This window comes from Theobroma cacao, chromosome 3, assembly GCF_000208745.1.
Source record: "Theobroma cacao cultivar B97-61/B2 chromosome 3, Criollo_cocoa_genome_V2, whole genome shotgun sequence".
In the NCBI taxonomy this organism is placed as follows: domain Eukaryota; kingdom Viridiplantae; phylum Streptophyta; class Magnoliopsida; order Malvales; family Malvaceae; genus Theobroma; species Theobroma cacao.
Genome location: NC_030852.1, coordinates 26046842 through 26073695, shown reverse-complemented (window position 1 = coordinate 26073695; position 26854 = coordinate 26046842). Strand labels below are relative to the sequence as shown.

General features: G+C 35.0%; 3 protein-coding genes and 1 long non-coding RNA gene across 5 annotated transcripts; 3 read left to right on the top strand and 1 right to left on the bottom strand.

Moving 5' to 3' along the window:
* Positions 4148–5046, top strand: LOC108661240. Its single transcript, XR_001926989.1, has 2 exons — positions 4148–4410; positions 4701–5046. It is a non-coding gene; the product is annotated as an uncharacterized LOC108661240 (long non-coding RNA).
* Positions 8434–10763, bottom strand: LOC18605133 (heavy metal-associated isoprenylated plant protein 3). Of its 2 annotated transcripts, none has more exons than XM_018118517.1 (5): positions 10451–10763; positions 10065–10332; positions 9748–9953; positions 9514–9601; positions 8434–9031 (listed from the first exon to the last, which is right to left on the bottom strand). In XM_018118517.1, the coding sequence occupies exons 1-5, from the start codon at positions 10457–10459 to the stop codon at positions 8595–8597; spliced, it is 1008 nt and encodes a 335-aa protein (XP_017974006.1). In that variant the 5' UTR covers positions 10460–10763; the 3' UTR covers positions 8434–8594. The 2 variants fall into 2 exon arrangements, with proteins under 2 accessions (XP_017974006.1, XP_017974007.1); XM_018118518.1 differs by having other exon boundaries at positions 10089–10332.
* LOC18605132 lies at positions 20995–21714 on the top strand. The gene has a single exon (XM_018117093.1). The coding sequence runs from the start codon at positions 20995–20997 to the stop codon at positions 21712–21714; it is 720 nt and encodes a 239-aa protein (XP_017972582.1).
* Positions 24969–26597, top strand: LOC18605131 (probable WRKY transcription factor 43). Its single transcript, XM_007037964.2, has 2 exons — positions 24969–25452; positions 25909–26597. The coding sequence occupies exons 1-2, from the start codon at positions 25139–25141 to the stop codon at positions 26084–26086; spliced, it is 492 nt and encodes a 163-aa protein (XP_007038026.1). The 5' UTR covers positions 24969–25138; the 3' UTR covers positions 26087–26597.

Sequence of the window (26854 nt, the reverse complement as noted above, 5' to 3'; positions counted from 1 at the left end):
ATCCCGTCAATGCATGATCAACGCAAGTATGGAAAATTCTGAAGAAACCAATGGTGCAACAACAAACAAGATATCAATCCAATAATTAAACCATATCATCATGAGCTGAAAACACTCTTCCTTCTTTCTGGTAATTCTCAATCAACCATAGTTTGAGCGGACATGTGACCCGAAATGATTGAGAATTAACTTGTAAAATATATTGATTCTAATAAGTTGAGAGTTTCAATGATACTAATAAAGTAATACCCATTTCTTTTTTTATTCCTTCCTCCATTATTTTATCATCTAATATTCCCTGATTTCAAAACAAGGCTAGTGGAAGCCTCGGAGCAAATTGGGAGACAGGAATTTATCAGTTCAATATTTATATTGGACATACCCAAACCCCACCAACTTAAGAAATAGTTTCTCCTCCCATTCTTCACTCCTTGTGCATTACACTTGTCCCAATAGCTCCCACTTCACAGAGGCATTAATAGCCGGCTACAAGACAAATGAACTAAAGATGATACTAGGTTTTCAATTTTAATCACCCACCACCAATTCCCTATTTCAGTAAAAACAACAGATGCTAACCCAATTATATTCACCAAAGAAAAGCTAAGACAAAAATATACTATATATATTGCCTAGCTAGTGTAGGAAATTCAAAAGCAAAGAGATTATTTGCAATGTTTACTCGACATTAGTAACTATTATCATATACATTAGGGTTGCTGTCCTATATATATGCCATTGTATTGACATTCTCAACTACAATTGCATGGAAATGAATTTGCTGAGATTTTTTTTTCTTATATAAATTAATTAAGTTGAAGTTTTAATGCCCTCTCTTGTAGGTTAAATGCTACAAATTAGGTGGTCGTCAACCAAATTTAGTCGTATGAAAGAATGGGCATAATGAAGTCTCTTATCTCCTCAGCCATGCATGTTACTAACCGCCTTGAACAAGACCAGTTTTCTGGGGTGTCTGAATTTTTATGTCACTGTCATTTGATTGGAACTATACACTCAATTCATTTCATGTAACCATGTAGAAAGTGAAAGTCCATGGAACATGATAACTACTATAGTAGTGGTAGTAGAAATGTTAGATTATATAATAATGAGGATAATAATATACAGTTATATAGAGAAAAGAGTGATGGTCCACGACCGTAGGCTGGCTAAGTAGACAAGACGAAGAACCAATTAGTGTGACCACGTGATGACCACAGCCTCACACTTTAGTCCCTGTCACACAGTCACTTCCGCTTCTCCCATTTTTCTGTGTCCAAAGTTCTGACACTGGGGAGCCGTAATGTTACTCAACAACATCGATTAACCCCAATCCAAAAAAGAGACCCTAAATCCCTTAAGAAACCCAAACAAGAAGAAAACAATTTTGCTTTAACTTTTACGTAATTTTCCCACAAATTATTGAACATGCACCCAACTAAAAGTACAGAGCCACCTGCAAGTCCCGCAGTCTCCTGCGTGTAATGCATGTGAATTTTCAAAACAATTCTTCTCCCCAGAATGTATATCGGGAAAGGGCACTGAACCTTTTTGGGTATTTGAGCTGCCCTATACGTATGTATTCGTAGATGAAGTCATCCCAACATCTTTTATCTACTTCACCCAACCATTTTTAGTTTTATTTTTATACATATTTTATTTATTTATAATAATGATATTAAATTGATTCAATTGATAAAATTTACGTTGACGTATGTAATTTTATGTGACAGAAGCCATTTTCAATATTTACATTCTAAAATGAGAGTTGAACTAACTTATTAACTGTAAATTTTAGTAACCAAAAGTAATAAATGAAACAGTATTTCATTTCATTTCAATTAATTTAGCCTGCAAAACTTGTAGAAGCATTGAAAGTTAGTAATTATGTGCAGGAGGAGGGAGAGGGGCCAAGGAGTGCGAAAATGGTAAAGGGGGAGGGGAATGGGATCACATGGTCACAGGCCCGTAAATTCTATGGACCCATCACGTGGGACCCGCCCACCAACCCAACTTGTTCCTGATTTGGACAATATAAACAAGATAGGATTGGAGGCCACGCGTCCGGTGGCGGGTAGGGCGGAAGTGTTTGGAGATGGAAAAGGAATATTCCGTGGATGTCATAAGAAATGCAGAGCGAAGGACGGGATGGAGGATGATGAGATGTAATGGGCCTTTGATGGGTCCATTTGCACCGCAAACTAAAATATTTATTATATGGGAAGAAATGAGATGGAACCATATTTTAACTGGATCATGAGCAACAACTTCATTGCCCATGTGACACTTGCATGCCATTTTCTTTATATTTTCTTCTCTAATATTGTGGAGCATTACATATATATTAAAATAATCTAATAATAATTCTATCAGTGTTTATTATGTTATAGAATATATGGCTTAGTATGATTTCCATATCATCATTCACTTTTGTGAATATTCTTGTATGAAATATAAAATTTAAGTCTACTAATTAATTGGTATTTCCAAATTTTGTAATAATATACAACTTATGTTATCTTATGCATCTAATTCATGCAAATAAGAATGTCGTGTTTGATTATAAATCTGTTAATATCTATACTTTTAACTATAGTCAACTTTTAAATTTGATATTTAAAATTTAGAGATGTAAATGGATTCATTATCAATTATTTTTTAGGACTCCACACGAAACCCGTTTAACTATTAAAGCATCTAAATTCTATTAAAATCTGTATAAAATTGTAAAATATTATTCAAAATCGAATCTTAATAATAAAGTATTATTCGTTAATTATTCGAATCTGTTAAGTATTCGATTTTACAAGGAAAATTTTTTTTCAAAGATTTGGAGTGTTTCCCATCCTCGAGTTCAATCATTACTGGAACAAAATTTTACATATTTCAGTTTGCATCATAATTCAATTAAAATATATTAATTTTATATTTATTAATTTTTAAAAATAAGTTATTAGAAAAATGATAGATTAGTTAAGATAACAAAAATTGTGTTAAAGGTAAAGAGGTCAAAAGTTCAAATCTCACTAAATTTAAAAATTTTGTAACATTTATATGATTCAGTTCGGATTTTTAAAAGTCTTTCCCTAATCTACCCGTAATTAAATAAAGTACCTACACTTAGACTTGATAATTCGTGTTAACGTGTCGTAAACATATTAGACACGATTAGATACGAAACAAGTTAAGGCTAAATACAAACATGACACGTTTAATATTCGTGTATTAAATTTAAAATACGTACATATATACGTTTAATATACATGTAACACGACACGACAAGATTAACATGTTTATTAAATATGTTAGTATACGACACGTCACGATTAATAACACATTTAACACGATTAAATAAAAATATTTATAAATAAATATAATTTTATTATTTTAATTTAAAATATATAATTATAAAAATAATTATAATAAAATAAAAATAAAAATAACCATCAAATAATCACCAAAAGTTAAAAATTATGGTTGAACATGTATAATTACATTATACCCTTTTATAAAATTAAAAAAACTTATTAAAATAATTATTTAAAATTATTTATATAAAGTTAAAATAGTTTTTAACTATTAATTTTTAATAGATTAATAAATGTGTCACATATACACGTTTAAACACGATAACACGATAATATGATTAAGTAAACGTGTTTTAAACGTATTTATCATGTCAGACACGAAATACATTAAGATTAAATCTAGAATTTGTTCAATCCGTATTTTCTCGTGTCGTGTTAACGTATTGTGTTTAAAATTGTCAAGTGTACCTACACCTTATATTATCAAGTTGGGCATCTATATATCAACAACTCATTTATATCCCTATTAAAATTTAAAATATTTATAACTAAATAATTAAATTTTATTTTTTATTTATTAATTTACACACAATTAATAACATACAATTATGTGTTTACAACAATCAATGAAAATATGTGATGTGTTTCAAAAATTTCACGTCAATATGTCACATGTACAATTTTATTATATATTTTGAAAACGTTAATCAATGATATTGATTTTACGGGTAAATTAATGAGAGAAAATTTAAAAATTAATTATAAAATTTTAAACTTCTGAATATCAAATGATTTTTTTATTATAATTCAAATATTAAATATATAATTAACCGGCGAAGGTTCATGACGTAGTTGATAAGACAGCGTATCACGGTAGGATCGTCCCGTACGACAAAACAATATTAGACATCCGATTTCACAGGGAATCGCCTTGCTTCGTTACTTTGCATTGAGGGAACGTGGATGTAACGCGCGGTGATAAGGAAGGAAGACAAAGGAAGGCAGGAAGAAAATATGGAGTTTTGGCGGCGTCTTCACAAAGCAAAAGTAGCATGCCAGTCAGCCAGCCAGCAGCAGCAGCCGCAGTAGCAATTAGTACATGGTAACCTCATCTCATCATCACTCATCGCCAGTAAACAATGAAAAAAAAAAGAAAGAGAAAAAGGGTAAATATAACAGCAAAAGGCCAAAAGCCGTAATCCATGAAAATGCGAGAGCAATAGCTTTTCACCTGCAATGACCACACCCCCCACCCCCACCCCCACCCCCCATGGCGCCATTGATGAGTGAGTGCCCACAAAATGAGAGGCCACTTTTTCCAAGCGTTGTTTTTCTGTCTGTCAGATGAATTTACTCGGCCTCTGGTAAAAAAAAATCTATATTTCCTTGCAGTGAATCATGAAAGCAGGCAACCAGAGGGCAGTGAGCAGGTGGGCCAGCACCCTGGATGCTCTGCAATGGAGGAGTAAAAACGCCCCTGTTTTTTAATGCAGAGGACTTTGGAACAAGATGTATCTGGGGCTCGCCCTAGGGTCGTGTTAATTAGTTAACCATGACATAAAAATGGAGATCGTTTTTAACGTTTTCGAGACTTGTTAGTTTAAGCAGTGAGATCTAGCTTTGTTGTTGTTTGTATTATTATAAGGGAGAGAACATGAATGTGCGGCCTTTGGGAAGTGAGATTTACTGCTCCAAGGAAACAATGTCGAGCCCCGTCAACAGGGTGTTTAATTTACTATTCTTTACTCTTGTAATTGCTTAATTATTTGGAATCCAATATATTACAAAACTGGAAGAATATTATAGGGGAATAATAGTTGCAGTGCATTCTTAGGAAATGAAGTATCAACTTTTATCTAATTTAAATTTAAATTAGTATAGTACAGCATTTATGGACGAATATTGCTGGTCGGCATAAAAGCATTCAAGTATTCGTATATGTGATGGAGGTACTATTTATTTATCTTCTCCTTTTGGATATGTACTATTCATATTTGGATAAGGCAAAGGGGAGTGGTAGGTGTTTACACAAAAATATACATACTCCTATTTTATTTTATCAATTTATTTATTTTCTAGTCATCAAAACGTGCAATATCATGAATACCATACTTGGAGAAACTTTCAAGTAATTTGGCCAATATTGGCGTTGCCAGTACAAATTCTCAATACCTTTGCGGTTAAAAACAATTGAAGCAAAAACTAAAAGGAAAAAAACCTTTGCGGAAAACTGGAAATTGAAAGACTTCGGGAGTTGAAAGTTGGAAACCATGCATTCTTTACAAAGTCTAGTAGAAATAGCGATAAGCAAAGACGTGGGAAAACGACCAGAAAAGGGATTTGTATATTTCTCAGTATTGTTGACAGTTGACACGCATGGGTAAGGAAAAAGGGGGACTTCATCTTTCCGAAGATTGGGAAAACAAATCTCTGTATCACTTTTAAGAAATTTGCTCACAAATTACTCCGGGAAACAGTGAGAACAAGGACGTTATCAGCTTCCATTACTCCACAGTCCACAGCTACCCCTCCTTGTCTGCTCGCTTCTTTCACTGCAGATTCCTAGCAGGGCTAGCTTCGATGATTTAGTCTTTGGAAATTATTCACAATGTTCCTATTGCCCAATTCCTATTCTGGGATATATTACAAATTAAGCGTCTTCTTGAGTTGGTAGTTACAAATAAACCACGAAAAATGTTACTAGTAATTGTGTTTTTTAAGCAAGATATAGATATAGTTCAGCTTAGTTGAGAGTCCCAGTAAATGCCAAAAAGAGAAGTTAGCTTAATTTGTGCTTTAACAAAGCCAGCCAATATTTCCCCTAAAAAAAATGACAGAGATGATCACATATCTTCATCAGAAACCATCGGAATAAATATTGCCTAACTTTGTACTATTCTTCTTTATTGTTTATCTTTCAGGTAGTACCTGCTTAAGGTGAGGGAGAGTCAACACAAGTTGGCCACAAAGAGCTTATATTCCTTGGAGAGTTTACGACCCCAATTCAAAAAGAAACAAAAACAAAAACCCGTCTCCTAGCTGGAACGGCTGAATTAGCATGTGATGCTCGAATCTCATGCAGAAGCAGTCATCAAACCTTTTGAAAAGGTTAGAGAGACTCTCATGGCAATCTGCCTACAATCTTAACATGAAGGGACCATGATTAAGCTGCTTTGTATGTATACACTGTTGGCACAACTCTCGACATCCTGCTTTCGACATTGAATAAACGGTAAAGGCTATGCATGTGCGAATAATATCGTAGCCAGCATTGGTGGTTAAGAATCTCTCTCTAAGACTATCATTGGGTTCGACGAGCCCACTCATAACCTTAAAGAAATCACTTTAACCATCAATTTTGTCAGTTCTGAGGTTTGCTCCTCCTTGAATTATTAGGAATTAGAATACTTGGTCTATATCAATCAAGCTTTTCTTTTACTCTTTTGCAAGGAAAAAGAGTACTAGTACAAGAAATCATGATTACATTACGGACAAAAAACAAAAATAGGGTACCCATTGTTGTCTTGGTACCATAGCTTCATAATGGTTTAGCAGAAAGAAGGAAATAGATCAGCTGAGTTGAATTACTGTAGTTTCAGTATTTTCCGCCCATTATAATTGATGCTGTTCATCACAGATACTAATCATAATTAGTACTGTTTGTTACACGTGAAATCTTAAAAGGAAAGTCATGGTTAATGATGTAGTTGAACTTAATCGTTTAGACAGTTGAAGAAATAATAATATGAATGTCAGGAAATTTTCATTACATAAAGTTTTGGAGCTCAAGTACTGAACCAAAAAAAGAGAAAAATTATATATAATTAAAAAAGAAATGATACGTCACTTTATTGTTCTATCATGGCATGGACCTAAACCTTGCACAGACTTTGGGGACATTATTTCCAGAATTACACCTCCGTTCCATTTCCAAATATATATTCACTGGGTTGTGTGTTTCTGGTTCCTCGATTTCCCATCTAGAAATAGCAGAACCACTTAGGTTCACAGGAAATGTTAGAAGTTTCCCAAGGAACCACTCATCGGAAACTGTTATTCCTGGTAAGTATAGCAGGTAAGAATACGTTTGAAATTTTGAGCAAGTTGTGGTCTTCCAAAGGAGGCGTTAATTTCCAAGACGGGTGATGAAAAGTTTTTGAGTCCAATTAAATTAAGACTCAACGAATGTTATATTGAAAATTATAACAAAATTGTTGAGTGAAATACCGAATAAAATTGGCCCATTTCTTTTGGTAATAGGTCCACTTTAAGTGCCAACAAACCAAATTTCCCCCTTACTATTAGTTAATAAGAACAGAATTGGAATGCATTTAATTAGCAGATCATCCGCGTAAAACAAAATAAGAAAGGTTTTCCCATGTCGGATTCTTTAGAATCCATAGCTTTAAAGGTCTGAAAATGAAAAATTCAAGATTTGGACGACTAATTAAACAAGATTTTAATGTCCACCAACTTATATTAGGTGAAATGGAATAGGGTTCTAAGTTCTAATCACCTTAACAAGAACAAATGGTTGAGAGATAGCGTTAATGGAACCCTTTCTGTAATTTTTGTTTTCGAGTGGGACGTCAGGTTTTTCTTTTTCTCCACTAGGGTGAAATCTTTTATTGGATGCCCAGGAAAACACCAAAAATTAATAGCCACAATTTCCATTCGAGTTGGTTTTGGCTCTTCTAACCTTCGATGGGTGGAGGAGTTACGGGGGGGGGGGAGTGTCATGGCCACGTCAATCTGAAAACTCCTTTGTGCCAACCAACGGGGTCCACCAAAACTGAAATCACAATTCACAATACACTACTAAGAAGCAACCCTTCCTATTTATTTCCCTTTGCCCAATCATCCACAACCATTTTTAGTGCTGAAACTAGTTTAACAGCGACAATAGCCAGCTATTGCTGAATTCCTCGATTCCGAGTTCAATATCATCTTTTGTAATGTAACGTAGTGTACAAAAACAAAAAAACAAAAAACAAGAAGAGAAGGAAAGTTGCAACTGCATGCAGAATAAGTAATAGAGGAAAATGGAGAAATATTTTGAAATTTATATATTAAGATTTATCATTATTTATATATATAAGAACTAAAAAAGAAAGACCAAGAAAAGTACAAAGCCTCGCAAAATTCTACAGCTTGTCTGTAGATTATACCCTTTTTTTTATAGCCATTAGGGAGGAGCCTACACAGTACAAAGGGGGAACATGCAGAGAGCAGAAGCCAATTTTTGTATTTCCCAATTCCTACAATGCCCCTGAACCCTCCAAGTTTTTACATTACAGAGCAAGCATTAGGGTTCTCATCGCTGAAGATCTGAGGGTATGCATAAAACTCTGTAGCATACCTTGGTGGGTAGGAATAGTACTCATTTCTCCTGAGTTCCACGAACATGGTCTCTTCTGCACCGCCTTCTGCGGCTAATGCTGCCCCTGCTTTGGCTTCCGCGCTGTCACCTCCTTCTTTCTTGTTTTTGTTTTCTTCTCCACCGCCTTCTTTCTTTTCCTTGTCACCACCTTCTTTACCTTTTTTCTCTTCTTTGTTGGCATCTTTGGCTTTTTCTTCTTCTTTCTTGTTCTCTGGCTCTTGCTTCACTATCACCGCGTGCTTCCCGGTTCGCTTGTACACGTACTCTACCAGTTTTGGAGGATCAAACACTCCCTTCACCGTCACCTCTGAACTCTTTAGATCTGGTTCAGCTGATTCTACCCCTGAAAATTTTTCCAGAATAACGACTTCCTTTTCTAAGACGTCTTGAAAATGGTCCTTTTTACTGTGAGATATCAATGAGTTTTGATTTGGGGTAGGTGGGATTCGATGCAGAACTAGTAGAATTAAAGAAGCATAATTGACTTCAATTGAGTCGAAGTGCCTAGAATCTTAATCAATATTAATAAATCAATAAAGAAAAGAAATGGCTGATTTTGAAACCTCAGTGAGAGAGCATACACTTTTTTAAAGAGATTCAAAAGGTAAAAAGACGATTCCTCGTGATTTTTTATATTTGGGGTGATAAATCCAAAGCCAAAAAAGGGTAGCAAGACCGTTGATCACAATACAAAATCGTATTTAAAAGAATAAAAAGAAGAATTGGAAAGCAAAATTGCATGAACTGAAAAACAAACTCCAATAGAAACAAAAAGCACCAGTCTTCGATCGAATACTAACAAAGAAAACAAGAACGAAAAGGCACCTTTCATTCTCTGAATGCGTTTCTTGATTTCCTGTGCACAAGCTTCGCAATGCATGTGAACCTTTAGCACCACTGTGATCACCTGAGGCTGCACAACCAGAGAAACAAAGAAGAAAACTCTTATCGAACCAAGAAATGTTAAAACATAAATGTTCTAATTTAGAAAATCTGGAAAACTATTGACATTTTCCTAGGCAAAGCAAAAGAAAAGAGTTGGGAGAAAGAGGGAAGGACCTCTTCTTTCTTCTCTTCGGGCTTGGGCTTCTCTTTCTCCTCCGCTTTCTTCTCCTCTGGTGCAGGTGGTTTTGGGATCGGTGAGAGGAGCTCCACTTGCCTGTGGCTCTTCCTTTGAACTCTCTCAAGAACTTTTAAAGGATCCGCTTTCTCTCCTTTCACCACCACCTTATTGCTCTTGCAATCAGTCATTACATCATCCACCCCTACAAAACCAAAAACAAAACGTATTCATTTCATCAAATCAAATGAAAAAAAAACCCAAACATTTTAAAATAAGGAAGTTGGGTTCTGTTTTTTTTGTATATATATATAACCTTCAAAGCCCCTGAGACACCTACGGACTTTGCGGGCGCAACCTTCGCAATGCATGTAGACCTTCAAGATTATCTCTTGAGGAGGAGCAGGGGATTTCTCTTTGGATTCTTTCTCATCTTTTGATTCTTCACCTTTCTTTTCTTCTTTCTTTTCCTCTGTTGGCTTTTCAGCCGGTTTTGCTTCCTCTTTCTTCTCTTCCTCTCCTTTCTTTCCATCTTCAGGCTTTTTTTCTTCCATTTGCTTCTCCTCTGCTGGTTTCTTCTCTTCCTGTTAAAAGAAAAAGAAGAAACAAAATAAGACCCCCATACATATAATACTGAAAGAAAAAAGAGAAATGGGAAGATAGTGGTGCAAAACTGAAAAAAAAAAATAGTTAGGAGGATACCTCTCCCATTAATTTAGTGAAGTTGAGTTGAAAGTACGAAGAGTTTGATGATAAGAGAGATAAAAGCTCCGGTACCTCTTCAGAGTCTCTTCCTAGTCTCTAGTGTTTTCCCTCCGGAGCGACTCTCCTTTCCCTTAGTTTTGTTTTTTCTTTTATTTTTTCTCTAAAGTCTAAAAGAAACTCTCTTAAACTATGTGAGTTCCCAGGACCATCAGATCTGAAGCTCATAGCGAAGGAGAGGGGTATTTTATCATTATCACTGCCATCATCATCACCATAGGAAAGGATACTTACTGCTCATCATGCCCATGACGTGGCTTTTTATAAGGGGGCACGTGCTGTGGAGGAGGGATGAGGTTGAGACAAATGGAGCCCGGAAGTTACATGCTTTTTTGGACTTTTTTTTTATTAGTGGCACTTTGGGAAAACCAATTTGAATTTGTTTAACCTCTGTCGTATTTGCACTGCAGTTGCACTCTCCCTAATCTACTCTCAACTCACTATCTGCCCTAGATTTCCTTTTGAATACATTGTTGACAATCTACTAATTATAGTTCCCCTTACTTTCCACATATTTTTAACAAATATTAAATCAAGTATACGAGTACGTAATTTACAAAATGCACACAAAATGTATTAAATAATAAATATATCAAATAATGTATTTTGGATAAGTGGACGTGCTCAAATACAGACGACACAACCACAAATAAAAAAAAAAAAAAGTAAAATAATGATATTTAATGGTAACACCCGTTCTCAAAACTCAAAAGGACATAACTTTGTTTTTTTGCGTGAAAAGGATAAAACTTTTGAGAGAATTCAAAGACTTAAACACCACATCTTTAACTCATTTCTCTTTTATGTTTATGTTTGGTAATAATAGAATGAGTCAATGACAAGTGTACTAAGCCTGGCTGTTACTACCTTTTAGGATAGTCTGCAATTAGATTTTATAATCCATGATAAATGCATAGATTGGCCCCTACCTAAAAACACTTTATAAATTAGATTAACACTTTTCCTTTTTAAAGGAATTTGAACTTTACACATACGTATAATTATACCTGCTATGCTATTGAATGAACCAAAGGCTCAATTGGATTATAATTTATAAACTGTGACTACCCTTTTCCTTTTTTTTTTTTTTTTTTCTCTCTTTTTGCGCACAGACTCTGATTATCGGTTTCATTACTACTAACAGACAAGTAGAAGTCTTACGAGATGCCCTCCAATCACACAAAATGACACAACATAACAACGGCCGTAGGATTTATTTTGTTAAGCCACGTGGCATCCATGCAGATTGCCAGATCATTAAGAATGGTCCCCACCAATAAACAGAGAGGTAGCTTTGTTTATCATAAATTTGCTTGCTTCCTGTCTTAGCTGTAACTGCCCCAAGTTAGGAAGAACATAAATGTGTGGACTTTATTACAGAATATATTTTTAGTGTGGTGTAATAAATACAATTAAACTCGCCAGCCTTTTGCTGCCACAGGATTGATTTGCTTCTCCTGATTAAAGACATGAATAGGCGTGATTAAGAGGAGGGACGTGGGATGATTTACTGCACCCACCAAGTTTGACCAATGCAGTTAAATTTCATGATGCTGTTAATGCCAGAATGGGCCACTGGGGATTCATTCATGTGCTTAAAATAGGTATTCCATTGAGATCCCAAAATTCAAAACTGAGACTCAATCACATGATCATTAATGAACAAATCTGATATATATCGAATGTCCACAGAGTTAAACAAGGATTTCAAATCATGAAAAAAGCAGTAATTTATGGGACAACTCTCTTAAAATTACAAACACTGTATAGCAACAGGAACAGGAACTTCCTCTATTAAATGGACCTCACCATAATTTCTTATGATTATTTCATAAAAATAAAAGGTTGGAGGAAGGGAGGTTGAATTTAAAACCCCTATTGACACAACATTTCAAGCGCGCATTTCACAAGTTTCTTTACTTACATAAAAAAAAAAAGAAATAATATCCAATATTTTACACTATTTTGATCTTAGGAAGGAAGGAAAAATATGAAAAACGAGTAGCTTAAAAAAAGAAAAAAAAACATTTTTTTCAATGAGTAACATGTTACAGTTGGCATACAATTAAGAAAGCGTGAGAGGCATGAATCAAGGAGGCGGGTTTGGAGTGTGCATTTGGTCCATTTCTAAATTTTGCTGATGGTAATATAACTAATATTTATTTAAAGAAGGGTTGGTGGAAAAGCTACCTCAAATTGTGGCCCTCAGCTTCATGATTACCGGACACATTTCTAGTAGTATTTCAGTTTTTGGCTATCCCTATTCTAACCTACTTCTTGGCATTTTTGGTCTTTTCCATTTCCTTGTTCTTCCGGGTACTCCCCTAGCTACTTCAACTGAGATATAATATCCTAAACCAGAAAGCTTTCACAACTATAACCATCCTTTCCAGCATTTTGAGCGTGAATTACCCACCCAACCAAACCTCCTCGTACAAATTGCACTAGGAAGCAATAATCATTTTGTTGGTAGGTCAACAAAGAACAAGAAGCTGGTAGAGGTTTCCAGATAATTTATTAATATTAACATCATTAAGTAATGTTCAGAACTAAGTTGGATTTAATTAGAATAAGATACAAGAAAATGTTAATTGATTAGATTAGTCGATAGAATAATTTGAATTAATCCCTAATACGTGACAAAATAAGTCCATGGAATTTCAAAGAGTGGGGAATGACGTTTGACTCATAAGCCACAAAACGTTGCTTTGTATATGGAACTGACATTGTTGGCTCTGATTCATAAGATAAGAGGGGGCTGTGTGTTTGGATGACGATGAGACATGACTTTGATTTGACTCAATGTGATATTAAAGATCAGAATTAGATGAGTAATTCTCTATATGTTGAATATTAGAGCTTGGATGGTGGAGGGAGGAGATATTTTCATTATTCAAAAAAGACTCTACTGTCTCCGGTAAGGTAAAATATATGTGTTGATTTTTAAGGAAACAGTCATTAGAGAGACACAGTTTCTAATATTAATCCTTTCTTGATGCATTAATGATGAACAACCACTTATTAGGCAGATAATATTGGAAAGTGGTTTTAACTTTTTTTTGTTTTTTGGAAGTCACTATCTTTGATGATAAGAGCGGAATTTAACTGTATCCAGATGCCACACCAACATCTTCAACTATCAAACTCAAGAATCATTCGCCAATAAGTATCAACTAATTTACTTGAATAGCACATTGTTGGTTAATGCTTAGGTTATGTGATCGTGATCATTTCATCATGACTCAACTCTTTTTATAAACAAGACAGATTCTTGGATCAGTCTGATGCAATGTGTTAAAAATTGTCCTCAAATCCATGATACCAAGATGAACAGAATTATTAGCTTGAATTTAACGAAGAAAAGAAACCAGTACTTTTAGCTGTGCCACACCAAGCCAAGATGCTTGAATCAGAAAGCTAATTTGATGTTTTTACATATTGGTTTGGCAGCTGTAAAAGCACAGCTTCTTCACCTGCGTGATCAAACCAAGACCAATTATCATTTTATCAGGAAGGTGTTGCTGGATATTAGCAGCCAGCTAGTTACAGGCAGCTGAGTCAAGCTGCCTGTTTCCATAAATTTATTAGTGCAGCTTAAAGCAGCCTCACTGCCAGCAAACAAGACAAAACAATGTGAACTGTACTCTTTGGGTAAAGAAATAAAGAATATGGTCTCACATCATGGTTAGCTTTAGCCTGAATTAAAGACAGTGTAATTAACTCTTGCAAAATGATAAAAAGAAACTCACCGAGAGGACAAATTTCCCTTCTTTAAGATACAGAGAAGATTAAGTTCATTGGTTGATTTACTAATATACAGTAAAAGAGGGTAAAATATTCTTGGCATGTGACGTAAAGTTAATGTCAAATCAAGTTTACATTTCATTGTACGCCTTTTAACCATGGCTGTTATACTGTATAGAAATAAGAAAGGAAATGAAATAGAAAGACCCAGATTCCTTTATGGAAAATTATTGAAGTTAGGTACAGTGTTGAGTTGCTTTCTAGATAAATTACTGTCCCCCACTACCAAATCTTGTAGTACAAACAGAGTTATAACAGGGAATGATTTCCCTCGGTCTAGGATAATTTTGCAAGATTTATCGGTGACAGGAAGTAATTACAAGTACCATGGACGTTTCATTTTACGGTTTTGCCACTGAACCTGCAAAAAGATCTGAAGTCTAAACTAATTTCTTCTTTGCCTTGATTGCCTGGAAAGAGCTCAAACATCCGAAGAATGGCATCCCAGGAAAATCAATTAATAATGCAAGCGTGATTATTGCACCTTTACAACAATGGTAGAAAGTAGTTGTTCCCATTCTGGGGTAAGACCTGTGTCACAAATCGCCATAGGTCATTGGCTTTTTTAACAGGATATCTCCGAATGGACCTAACTAGAGTAGAGGTCCCTGTCCTCCGGGACCTCCACCACAAAATCAAAATCTGCTATGGCCTTTAGTCTATTGGAGCAGTCACGAGCTTTCTTTTCTGGAATTATTTAAACAGGTCATGAACCATCTTAGACTGAGTTTAGCACTAATTTCCTGATTCAACTAACCATTATGCATATAATCTATCAGTGGGATTCAGCGAGACTCAATAATGACAATGGCAGAAACAAATTGAAAAAACACTGTGGCAACAGAGCAACAGCAACTACCCCACTAAGCCTTTGCCTTGTGAACCACTTGTGATCACCAAATGTTTTAAGGAAAACTTCTCATTGAAGCCGTGACTAATAGCACATGCATTGGTTGCTGTTTGTAGAAGATTTGTGAAAGACTAATTCTGGAAAAATATAAGAATACTTGGAGAACAGAGGAAGGAAAAAATGAAATGAAAGCTGTATAGCAGAGAATCACAAGCAACCAAGGAATAACGGTTGCATATTTGTATTTATGATCCTTAGATTCAGCAGACATGGCTGTTAAGCGTATAACAAGAAGATTCTAAACGACTGCACTATAATGCGTACAAGGAAGAATAAAATAACAAGATTTAAACGAGACAAGAGAGCGTTGTGCAATTTAAGCATTAAAGAAATGAAATGACACATACATTCACCATTTTTACCATATCAAGTATAAAAATCTAAAACGACAAGACTCCTTAACATTTAGTCAACCAGCAGCTAAAATGATCTCGTATTAAGAACTTTCTTCAACTTTCAATTTCCAGTTGGTTCCCGCCACATATTCATCCAGATTGGGAATCAGATCTTCAACACTGTTATTATCGTTATCATTTTTGTTATGATTACAGCCAAGTACTATATGAAAAAAAGGTAACAGGAAGGGAAGACATCCATCGTGTCCCAAATCCTGTGATGATCCATCCCTCTCATCAACAGGGCATACGGCTTCCAGACCGACCCACATTTGCATGAGCCCGTTTACGGGATTGACTTTTCCATTTGATTGTGTCCAATTCCGGGCAAGAAGAAATCAAACACCGCATTACTTTTCTTCTGCTTAATCCGAAGTATCCAGACAACTTAATTCCTTCTCAAGGCAACACATTATGGTCTTCTTAATGGAATGTTTAAATGCCACGTACGGCGTACCAGATGACATTTCCTTTCCTCACCTGAATTCTTGACGCTTGGCATAATGCCCTCGAAACCCATAGAAAGGTTCCAAGTCAGGTAGTGCCTTTCGGCATGCTAATGTTTGCCAAAGGGTTTGTCGTTGGGAAAGCTCGTGACTGGAGAACAATTCGACAAAGGAGGTTATATAACTTTGCGATGATCTGTTAAATCATCAAATTCTTGAATTAAATTTTCTACACGTGGAGTGTTGCAAAACCGTCTACTAACCCCCCAATTATTTTTACAAAGAGTTGGGATCATTTGAGCTAACTTTGATCTTCCTCCAAAATCGTAAAAGCTTAACTATCTAGATTCTAGAGGGCAAAAAGATTTTGTAGTAGCCTCATTGGGCCCCTGTTTTGGGCTAAGAGGCCCCAATTTTGACTGCCAGAAACCAGTCATATTTTTCCCTTTATGTCCATTTCCTTGGCCCATGTACCCCATTCAAACAGAGCATCGCCAAAAGAAAGTGGGGTTTGGAACCTTTATGGCAAACAGCACTAATCAAAATCAAACAATGTTAGATTAGATTAATCGAAGAACAGAACATGCAATTCGTGGCGGTTGGTTTCAAGTTTTAAAGCAGTCTAGTAGTTGGAAAAAAATAATGACGTTTGTTTTCTTATCAAACAACCAAGGAAGAAAAGGATAAGATTAGATTCGTCTCAGCTTTGTATAGTTCAACCAAAATAATTGTCGCGAGTCACATTGTTGAGCTGAGTCATACCATTTGTTTCCTTGAATGTGAATCATTGTCAAAAATATTTAATCGCTGTGTAGGTATCGGTGATGATCCGATGAAAAGTTGGAGTTACCCCTTCTGAAAATGCCAAGAACAGTTTATGCAGAATAGGAATATCTCCCAAATTTTATTAATAACATTGAGAAAAAAAGTACTCTTTCAATCTTTGAAGGACAAGTCGACAAATGCAAGGTAACCACAAATTAAAAACACTTCCTTCAAGCAACAAAAACAACCAACCAAAGGAGGGGAGGGGAGAAACAAAGGAGTGAAAAATAATAATAATAAAAATAATCACAAGACCAGGCGTCTCTCTATAATGAAATTATCTCAAATACACCGAAAGTGACATGAGGCTTTGTCGCACTACATTCCTCTGTTTGGCCATTTCTTGCTTTCATGCAAAGACCTAAGGGAGACTCTGGAACAACGGGGATTTGCCCATCTCAGACAGGAGAAAGCAATCAACTGGAAACAAATTCTTTTTTTTTAAAAAAAAAAAAGAGAGTAAGATAATGGCCGTACTAATCATATGATCCAAAGAGGCTCAAGCGTCACTCATTGTCTGTAAAAAGCCTAACATACCAAGGTAAAATTATTTGATTGGCCATGCATGTGACGATGTTTATGTGGAGCCCTCACTGGCAAAGGTAGCCCCCAGGCATGCACCAACCAGTCCAACCCCGATATGGCGCGGCATGGGACTCATGGCAAGCTTTCTTAAGGCCCCCCGTCTATACATGCATCGCCATTCTGTTGCGTCGTGCCTCTTGCTTCAGATGCTCGGAATCACGAAAGGGTAAAAGTAAAAGGATGTGACACTTGCATCTGTACCAACCGATGTGCCTTGCGAGATAGAAGTGTGTAATTTGGCATGTTCTTGCTACACCCATAGTATGGAGGGACCCATTCGTTGAAAGGAACTATAAACAGGCAGAAGTGTTTATCTACCTCTGATATGCCTGGTATTTGTTGTCAGAAGTACGAAGATAAAAAGAGCAATATTAATTAGGTCAAATGTCTCCAGGGGTCAAATACTCACAAATACATGTGTTGCACATAAATTTAAAGCTTGAAAGACATTTGTCATAATAATTATTGACGAGCTGTTTATTGTTTCAAAATTTTGTCTCTGACTTCATGTATTTACCATAAATGAAATTTCAAGAAAAATAGATAACTACCACTCATTAACATCGAGTCTTTCTATATAGAGTTAGTTGATTTCAGGAAATAGCAAATCGTCGTAAGTAATGCACCTGCATCGTCTTTCCAAACGAAAAACACTAGGCATTCAAGCACATGACAGGGGCCATAGCCCAGAAAATATAGTTGCTTCCGTTGTGGGCTGGGTTTTTGGTCTGCTGCACGCTGGAATATTATGGAGCGTGGGCTGAAGCTGGAACTGGAGGCTAGGGCCTCAAGGAGAGACCGTAATGGCACTCAAATCTCTTGACCGGTTGTTTAGAATAGGCAGGGTTTCCACTAGGCTAATGGACAACCATGATAAAGGGATCCATTTGCAATTTTTGAAGTAACAAAACCCAAATCATAAGCCGGTTATGAATGATGACAGGCATAACTCATGAGTTCAACGTTGATTGTGGACTCACGTATAATCGGCAACGCTCCATTCTTTTACATCTCATAATAACGATTTCCATGATAATGCGTTATTTTCTCATATCATATGACTTATTAGACATTGAAACCAATTATGTTGAATACGTATTTTATTCTTATCTAATACTCAAAACAAAACAATTCACTAGACATTAAAACTAGTTTGTGTTGATTTTGGGTTTTTAACAGTTTGGTTAGCAACGTGACCTTTTAAAAATCAAGTCACATTTTCTAATTTTTAAAATCTTTAAAAATTTCACATCATCAAGATTTAATGGTGTTAATGATTGGACTGGTATTAATAAGTTTTGAAAATACACGAATTTGATTCATACGAATTATAATAATAGAGGGACTAAATCCAATATCCTTTTATAAAATATAGTATAAAATCTAAATTTAAATTTTGACCATTAAAATCTCAAAAATTTCAAACCAACATCGATCAATGCTACATTAACATGTTCAATGTCACGTCAACAACTTTAACGGAGAAAACTTGATTGTATTAATGATTAGACTAATATTAACAAAATTTGAAAACACAAAGAATTGATTTAAACGACTTATAGGATAAGGGTTAAATCTAACATTTTGATAGAATAGAAAAACTAAATACATAATTTGACCAAAGAGTTCCTAAATAAAAACATGTATGAAAAATGTATTGAAATAATTGTAAAAATATGCTGAGATCTAATAAAGTAAAATATTGTTCTAATACTCTCCTTAAGTTGGGGTATTAAGATTTGAATGCCTAACTTGGCTTATAAAAAAAATGAAAACATACTTTGCCAAGGGGTTTGGCGATTAAGTCATGAATAAGTTGGTTTGGGGTGAAAATGGGATGAGGAAGAAAGATGTTAGCTTGGAGTTTCTCAATGAACTACATAGCAATCAACTTCAAGGCGTTTAGTGCTCTCATAGTAGACTGAATAAGCTACTAAGTAAAAGGATTCATGTTAATCACAAGACAAGGGGACTGGCTTAATGGAAAGAATATCTAGATCTTTCAATAAAAATTTCAACCAAATAATTTCCTAGGTAATCGTAATCATGACATTCTACTTAACTTTTAGAGAAAAGTGAGAAACAAAAATTATTATCCAAAATAAATAAAAACTACTTGAATCCGTTAAATACCTAAAACGAATACGTAGTAACCTTGACTAAAAATTGTTATCACCAAAACCCACCATATTACCCCCAAAACTCATCAAAGAAAGTCCCTTTTCTTCTTAATCTTTCTCAATATCTGTTCAGAAGTCAACTTTTGATTTTGGTTTATTCTTTTTCCCCTACAAATCAGTAAAATCCTCTTTCATAGAATCCAACAGCAAATTTCAGTAAGACAAACTTTCAATTAATGTAAACAAGAGACTCTTCTATTAAGCACATAGAAGATGATGAGAAATATTCACTTTAAATTAACTTTTGAAAACTACCACTTGGCTAACATCATTGACAAACTACAATTTCGAATCCTCATAAGATTCTGAATAATCAAAAGATTTCAAAACTATTCTTCTCGTTTTTGGAGGAAGTTCAAGTTTGGCTTTGATAGTTTTTGTGTTAGGGCAGAAACTATATTTACTTTGCTGGATTTTAGGATTAAATGGCAGAACAATTAAATATAATTCACTATTAAAATGTTTCAACCATATATACTTTCTAAAGAGGTATTGGGTTTAATTGCTTTATACTACTCAGTAAAAAAATATAATTGAATTCAAATACTAAGTGTGCAAAAGCTTATACATACACTTTACTCAGAATCCAAAATGGATAATGAATTCTCTACTCGAGCTCTTCTCGAACCCAAATATAAAAGACTTAAATTTTTAAGTATCAGGGTGGATAGTTTTGATATATGATAATTAGATATTCATTGTCATATCTTAGGTGTAACAGGAGACGTAAGAGTTAGGTACTTGGTGGAACTAATAGATGATAATTCTGTATGGGGCGCAGCGAGGGTGCGAAAGAGAAAAAGAGAAACAAGCCCTAAAGTTATTAAGTTGATTTCATGTTAATGAAATAAATTTAGGGTTAAATTGTTGTCTTATACAAATTAAAATAGAGGTATATATACAAATATTTTTTGACTAAATATTAAAAAAATCTATTACAGTATAATAAAAAGAAAATTATTATTATTATTATATTAAAGTCTGGGGTTAACAGTCTCCGAGATTGTTAAAGTGGTGACCGTAAAGGCCTGAAAAGGCAAAGCTGCAGTCCATTGACAGACCTGAAATAGCTGCTAAGCGTGGTACGAACCCAAAAGAAAGAAAAGCCATTTGCTACAGTTTTGATGTCAAAAAAGCCTTGAGCTTTTACCTCTCCGAGAAACAACAGTGCCTCTCTCTCTCTCTCTCTCCCCAATCCGAAACCACCCCACCCTTGACCTCTTCTTCAACAATGAGACGCTTCTCTTGAAGTCGAGACAGAACAAGAAAAGACCCCCTAGAATAAATTTCAAGAAGAAAGGGAAAAGCTTTGAAGTCTGAAGAGAGAGAGAAGCCTAAAATGAAGGTCAAGAAGAAAGGCGGTGTGTACCCTCCTCTATCCTCACCTTCCTCTCCAGTTTGTTATAGAGATCCTAACTCTGTGTTGAAGGTTCTCCCGGTAGCAATTCTAACTCTAGCTCTAGCTCTCCCACCACAAGACCAAGAAGTCTTGGCTTACATGATAACAAGGTCCATTATTTCCACCACAAATCCGTCTACCTTCAACCATCAATCCAAGAGCAAGTGCAAGAAAGGAAAAGCCCCTCTTTTTCAATGTGGGTGCTTCGATTGTTACACCAGGTTTTGGCACAGATGGGATTCTTCACCCAACAGGGACCTAATTCATCAAGTCATTGAAGCCTTTGAGGACCATTTGCTGCAAGATGAGGTCTCCAAGAAACACTGTAAAGCAGCCAGGAAGAAAGACAAGGAAATCTTGAGCATCTATGAATCCAATGTGGTAACTGTTAATGCATTGCACAGAGAGCAGTCCCAAGACAGTGAAATATCGATGGTTGAAAATGAGGCCTTGGCGGAGGCTGAAAATGGGGGTGGGCCGGGTGGCAGTGAACATGAAGGAGAAGGGAATGTGGGTGATGAGGTGACTGGAAACCTGGAAATGGGGGTGGTGACTGTAGCAACTGGAGTTAGCCACAAGGGTTTGGCCAGGAAGGTTTTACCGGACGTGGTGGGCTTATTCAACTCTCGTTTGTGGAGCCTCTGGGGTCCGAGTATCTAGGAGCTAATTTTCATATATTTTTTTCGTTTTCTCGAGAAAAACTTGCTTCGTTCCAGCTGTTTCAATTAAAGTTTTTGTTTTGTTTTAGCGGGGAGCCATTTCCGGTTGGCACATTGAAAAATTTTTCTGGGGGGATACGGATTTCGCTCTGTTGCCAGTCAAATTAGTTGCATAGTTTAAGGTGCTAAAGTGCTAAAAGTTAGTGGGCTTAGGTGACCACATTGTAGCTTACATGGACTAATCATTCCTCATCATCAACACTTGCCCAATGCCTTCATTTTGATTTCAATGCCAAGTCTATGTTAATTTAATTCTTTCCTGTTATCCTAAGACCATCCTTGGGTTGCCATTACCATACACGATTTGACAATGTTGATGGTTTACAAGCTCTGCTTCTAACCCTTTAGTAGACTATTGACTTGAATTATTTGCAAGTCCTTCTCCTTGGGTAGGGGAAACCAGAGACGCACCTATGACTATCAAACTTGGAAACTTCAATCTCCAGCCGAACCTTGTACATGTTAATTTTGCTCCAAAACCATCAAGATTAACCATACTCGGCTCATCAAATGGCCATGATTTTCCAGACTGTTGTCCGACATTAAGAATGCAAGAATTCAGGACTGCGCAGCAATGCTGCGTTGAAACTCGCCAAACAAGTCAAGAACAAATACGGTCCCTTTGTTGTCACTCTAACAAAATTTTTGGTGATGCCATAGCATTTTACCTTCGCATGGAGATGTCATTGGGTAATATATTATTATTATTTTTTAGATATCTTAATTCGAATCTTATTATTTCATAGTATATCTGTATTTTATAAATACTCGATTAGATTTTTGAACTGTTATTTAAAATTATAATAAAATAGCATTACTCGTTAAATATCGTAATTGTTAAATATTTAACTAAAATAAATTTATATATATTATTATTAATAAAAGTTAAAGTGAATTTATAAAAAAATTAAAAATTAAAATCATATTTAGGACAATTAATAAATTTTAATAAATATTATATTAATTATAAGAAAATTATAAACAAATATAATATATAGAAAATTAAAAACTACAGTTAAAAATCATTATTTATAATCAAGTTTAGGTAGTGGGTACCTTATGATCACTATTTGAACCTGCGATGGGTAATAATTTTACTATTCAAAACTAATTATAGGATATTCTAATTTTATTTAATTGAATTGAGTAATACAAGGTATTTTATTATAAAATATCCATTAACATCCATACTTTGAGAGAAACTCAACTCATAAAACTAATATTGTAATTTTTTTATTTACATAATCATGGTTTCCTTGATAACGTAAAATCATGAATTTAGATAGGGAATTTATATTTTATTTTAATTAATTAATGAATTAATTATTCTTACTTTTACGTCCATAGGTAGTGTTTGCTTTTTTATTTTCACAAGTAAGAAACAACAAAAAAAAGAAAATAATCAAGCAAAACCTTAACTAAGCTCTAAATAGCAAAGGTATACCAACCAGTTCATTCCATAACTTGGATATCTTTCAATAGTTTCTTTTTTCTATTCGAGTAAAGGTAAAATTACTTTCCATTCATCAAATGGTGAAAGAAATTAAGTTCCCAAACAAAAGGTCAAAAAGAAGGATTATATGTTGAATTGATGTTACATTTTCTCGTATTTACTCATTATTTACCTTATGCAAATGTAGATTAAGTATTAAGTAATAGGTAATTGAATGTGGGTGAGCCCAGCTATGCGAGTAAGTTTGGCCGAAGAAAACTTTTATTTTGTCTTTACCAAATATGCAATGAAGCTTCCCAAAAAGTCTAATCTGACGCGGAGCATTACGTTTTATTTCATATCACTTCAAACTATACGGGCCGCCGTCCAATCTTTAAAGTTACTACCAAGTCTAGAATCATATCATCGCCTAATTGTTTGAAACAAGACTTGCCCACTTTGGCCAATAACATTGTAACAGCAAATTCTTATAACCCTCAGTCAACAATAGCCCCATCACGGTTCAACCCTAAACTTGTCATTTATGCTTGAGTTTTCTTTTTAATTATTCAAAATAAATAAATTTAAAGATAAAATACTCGTATATTTTAAATTTTGATCAAAATTATATGAAAGTCTATTAATTTTCAAAATGAATATTTCGTTTTAAACATCTAAAAGATGTTAATATTAGATATAAAATATTTAAAATAATTTTTTTATTATTTTTTTCTCAAGTCGGTCGTTGAAATTCCTTTGCATCGGTCGACCAGTTATCTCCACCACACGCTCTCCCGGAGAGCACTAAATCAGTGGAGCATGGGCTCTTCAAGGGAACCCCAAATTGGGCTCCCCAACGGAGCACAAGAGCTGTTAAGGGAACACCGGATCTGGTGCTCCCTTAGGAGCCTTGATTGGGCTCCCTAAGGGAGCATTGGGGAGCCCGATCTCCGGCTGCAAGTAGTTGAATTTTTTTTTTTAAAAAATAAAAATTATAATTTATTTAATAATAATTTTTTAAATTAATAAAAAATAAAATTATCTTAAAAATATTACTACGTCATTAAAATAACAGAAATATTAACGGTTGATTAACGACAAGATTTATGTGTCCGATAAGAATATTTTTTTGTCGGATTGTCTATTTTGAAAATTAATAAATTTTGTATAATTTTAATCAAAACTTAAAAGTGTTTGAGTATTTTACCTTAAATTTAATCTTAAGCATGTATTTTTTATATTATAATTGAAGCTAATTGCTTTAACAATTTATGCATAGGCCTCTACATATATATTTTGAAAAAAAATTTGAATGGAACTTTTTGTATAAAACAATATATAATGTAGTACGTCGAGATAGTGGCGGTGGTCACTCTTTAATTTTTTTTAATTTTTATTATTTTTATTATTATATATATAAAATTTGAAATACATAAATTTATAACCTTAAATAATTATTTGTTAATCACTAAGATAAAATTTAAATTAGTCATACATTTATTTATTATTAAATTGAATATTCAAATATCTCGTATAAATATTTTCAACTTACATCATTTTCATTTTTCTCACGATGTACATCAGAAACTTGCAATCTTATTAACATTTAGCATGCTATGTACTATCATGAGCTTATTTTTGGCCAAATATTCTCATCAAGTTATGTTACGTGGCGTACACGACTCAAGTTTCTTTCCTCCTGAGGGAGGTGGATCCATGAACAACAAAGCCTCCATGCATCAATTTTTTCTCTGTTTTCAGTGACTTTGGACGTTGGCCATTACGCAGCCCACCTGTTTTTCTAACTATTTCCTTTTCTATTTTTTTTCTGTAATATATATATACACACATTCTTATTTAAACTTCTCTCTCTATGCATCTCTTATCTTAAATATCAGCTTTATATTTTTTTTTTCCTTCATCCTTTATTACCATGGAGAATTACCACATACTTTTCCCGGATGGATCTTCAGCCTCCCCTTCCTTGCTAACCATGACAAATCATCGAAGTTATTTGCAAGGCAACGATACAATTACTGCAACAAAAGTGGGAAATCAATGTGAAGATTTGGATGTCAAGGACGTATCATCAGAAAGTGAGGTCAAAGTAGGGAAGAAAGGAGACAATAAGGGGATGAGGAAGCACAAATATGCGTTCCAAACAAGGAGCCAGGTTGATATACTCGATGATGGGTATCGATGGAGGAAATATGGGCAAAAAACAGTTAAGAATAGCAAATTCCCGAGGTATATCTGTCTACTTAATTCGTTTCTCCCAAAATTTTAACTCTGGTTTTTGCCTTTTGGGATTAATTCCAGTCTTCTATAGATTGTAGGGGTTGGAGTGTCTCATGATTAAGTAGATCCATCAAATATTCTAGGGCACATACCTTAAATTAAAGTTGCACTTAGTTTAAAAGCATGGACTTAAGAACCAAGGGAAGCAATTTGGCAGTTCATGTCCTTTACATGGATTTTCATTCTACATATTTGCTGATTCAAATTGTATTAGTGGAATGGTATACATGTAGAAAGTAGAAGCTTTCTATTAATTTAGCATATTCAGCTAGCCTGCACAAAAGAACAGACAATGAAATTAAAATCACTCAGCCTGCAATCAATCCATTTTTGGTTATCAAAACTATTGAAGTCTCCATCGCGTATATATATCAAGTATTCATTTTGGTTCTATCTTGTTTGCAGAAGTTATTACAGGTGTACGCATAAAGAATGCAACGTTAAGAAACAAGTCCAACGCAGTTCCAAAGATGACGAAATTGTGGTGACCACCTATGAGGGGATACACACACATCCGGTGGAGAAGTTCACCGAAAACTTTGAGCAGATCCTGAGACAGATGCAAACGTACAATCCTTTATGAAATGTGTTGGTCTGCAGTCCATCGCCAGGCCGTGTTTATATCATTATATGCACCTAGGCTTATAGTGCTATTCCTCAGCAAAGAAACTATTTAAGCCATGCTTTTATTTTTGTTTTTTCTTTTTTTGTGGTGTGGGATCTTGTCCCAAAACAGACATCATATGATAACTAGAGGGCGCTCTAGAATGATTCGCAAAGGTACATACTAGCTTTGTGCCTAATGCTAGATTGGACTGTGAAAGTATGCTGTCCACAAGAGGAAGAGGGGGAAGGAATGAATTTGCACAGCGGATACGTAGGTCACATTTAGCTCTTGCTAATACATTTATTAGCCAGAAGCAGAATCAAATTATTGGGACTCTGAAACTCCCTTGACACGTTCATTGCTGGGTCGGCTGATTTATATCTTGGGGCGGTCCATATATAGTGTCTCCTGCCTGTTGTGTATATTGTTTTTTGGTTTTGCATCTGACAATGCAGAATATTTTTGAGTACTTAATTTGCTTGTCGCATATCTGTGTTTAACAGAACCAATAAGTCTTTTGGGCAGCCATTTGTTGTTGGTTGTTCATAGCTCGCTAGGCAGTGTCCTTTCAATCAGGGCTGGCAGATGGCGCTGCCGGTTCATTGGGGAAACTTTTGACCACAATGTCGAAATCCTGAGACATGACACCACATAGGTTTTTCCCTCCTTACTATCCTGCTTTTTGTATTGGAGGGAATATATTCTATCCCCAATCTCGAACACCATTGGACATTTAATTCCAAT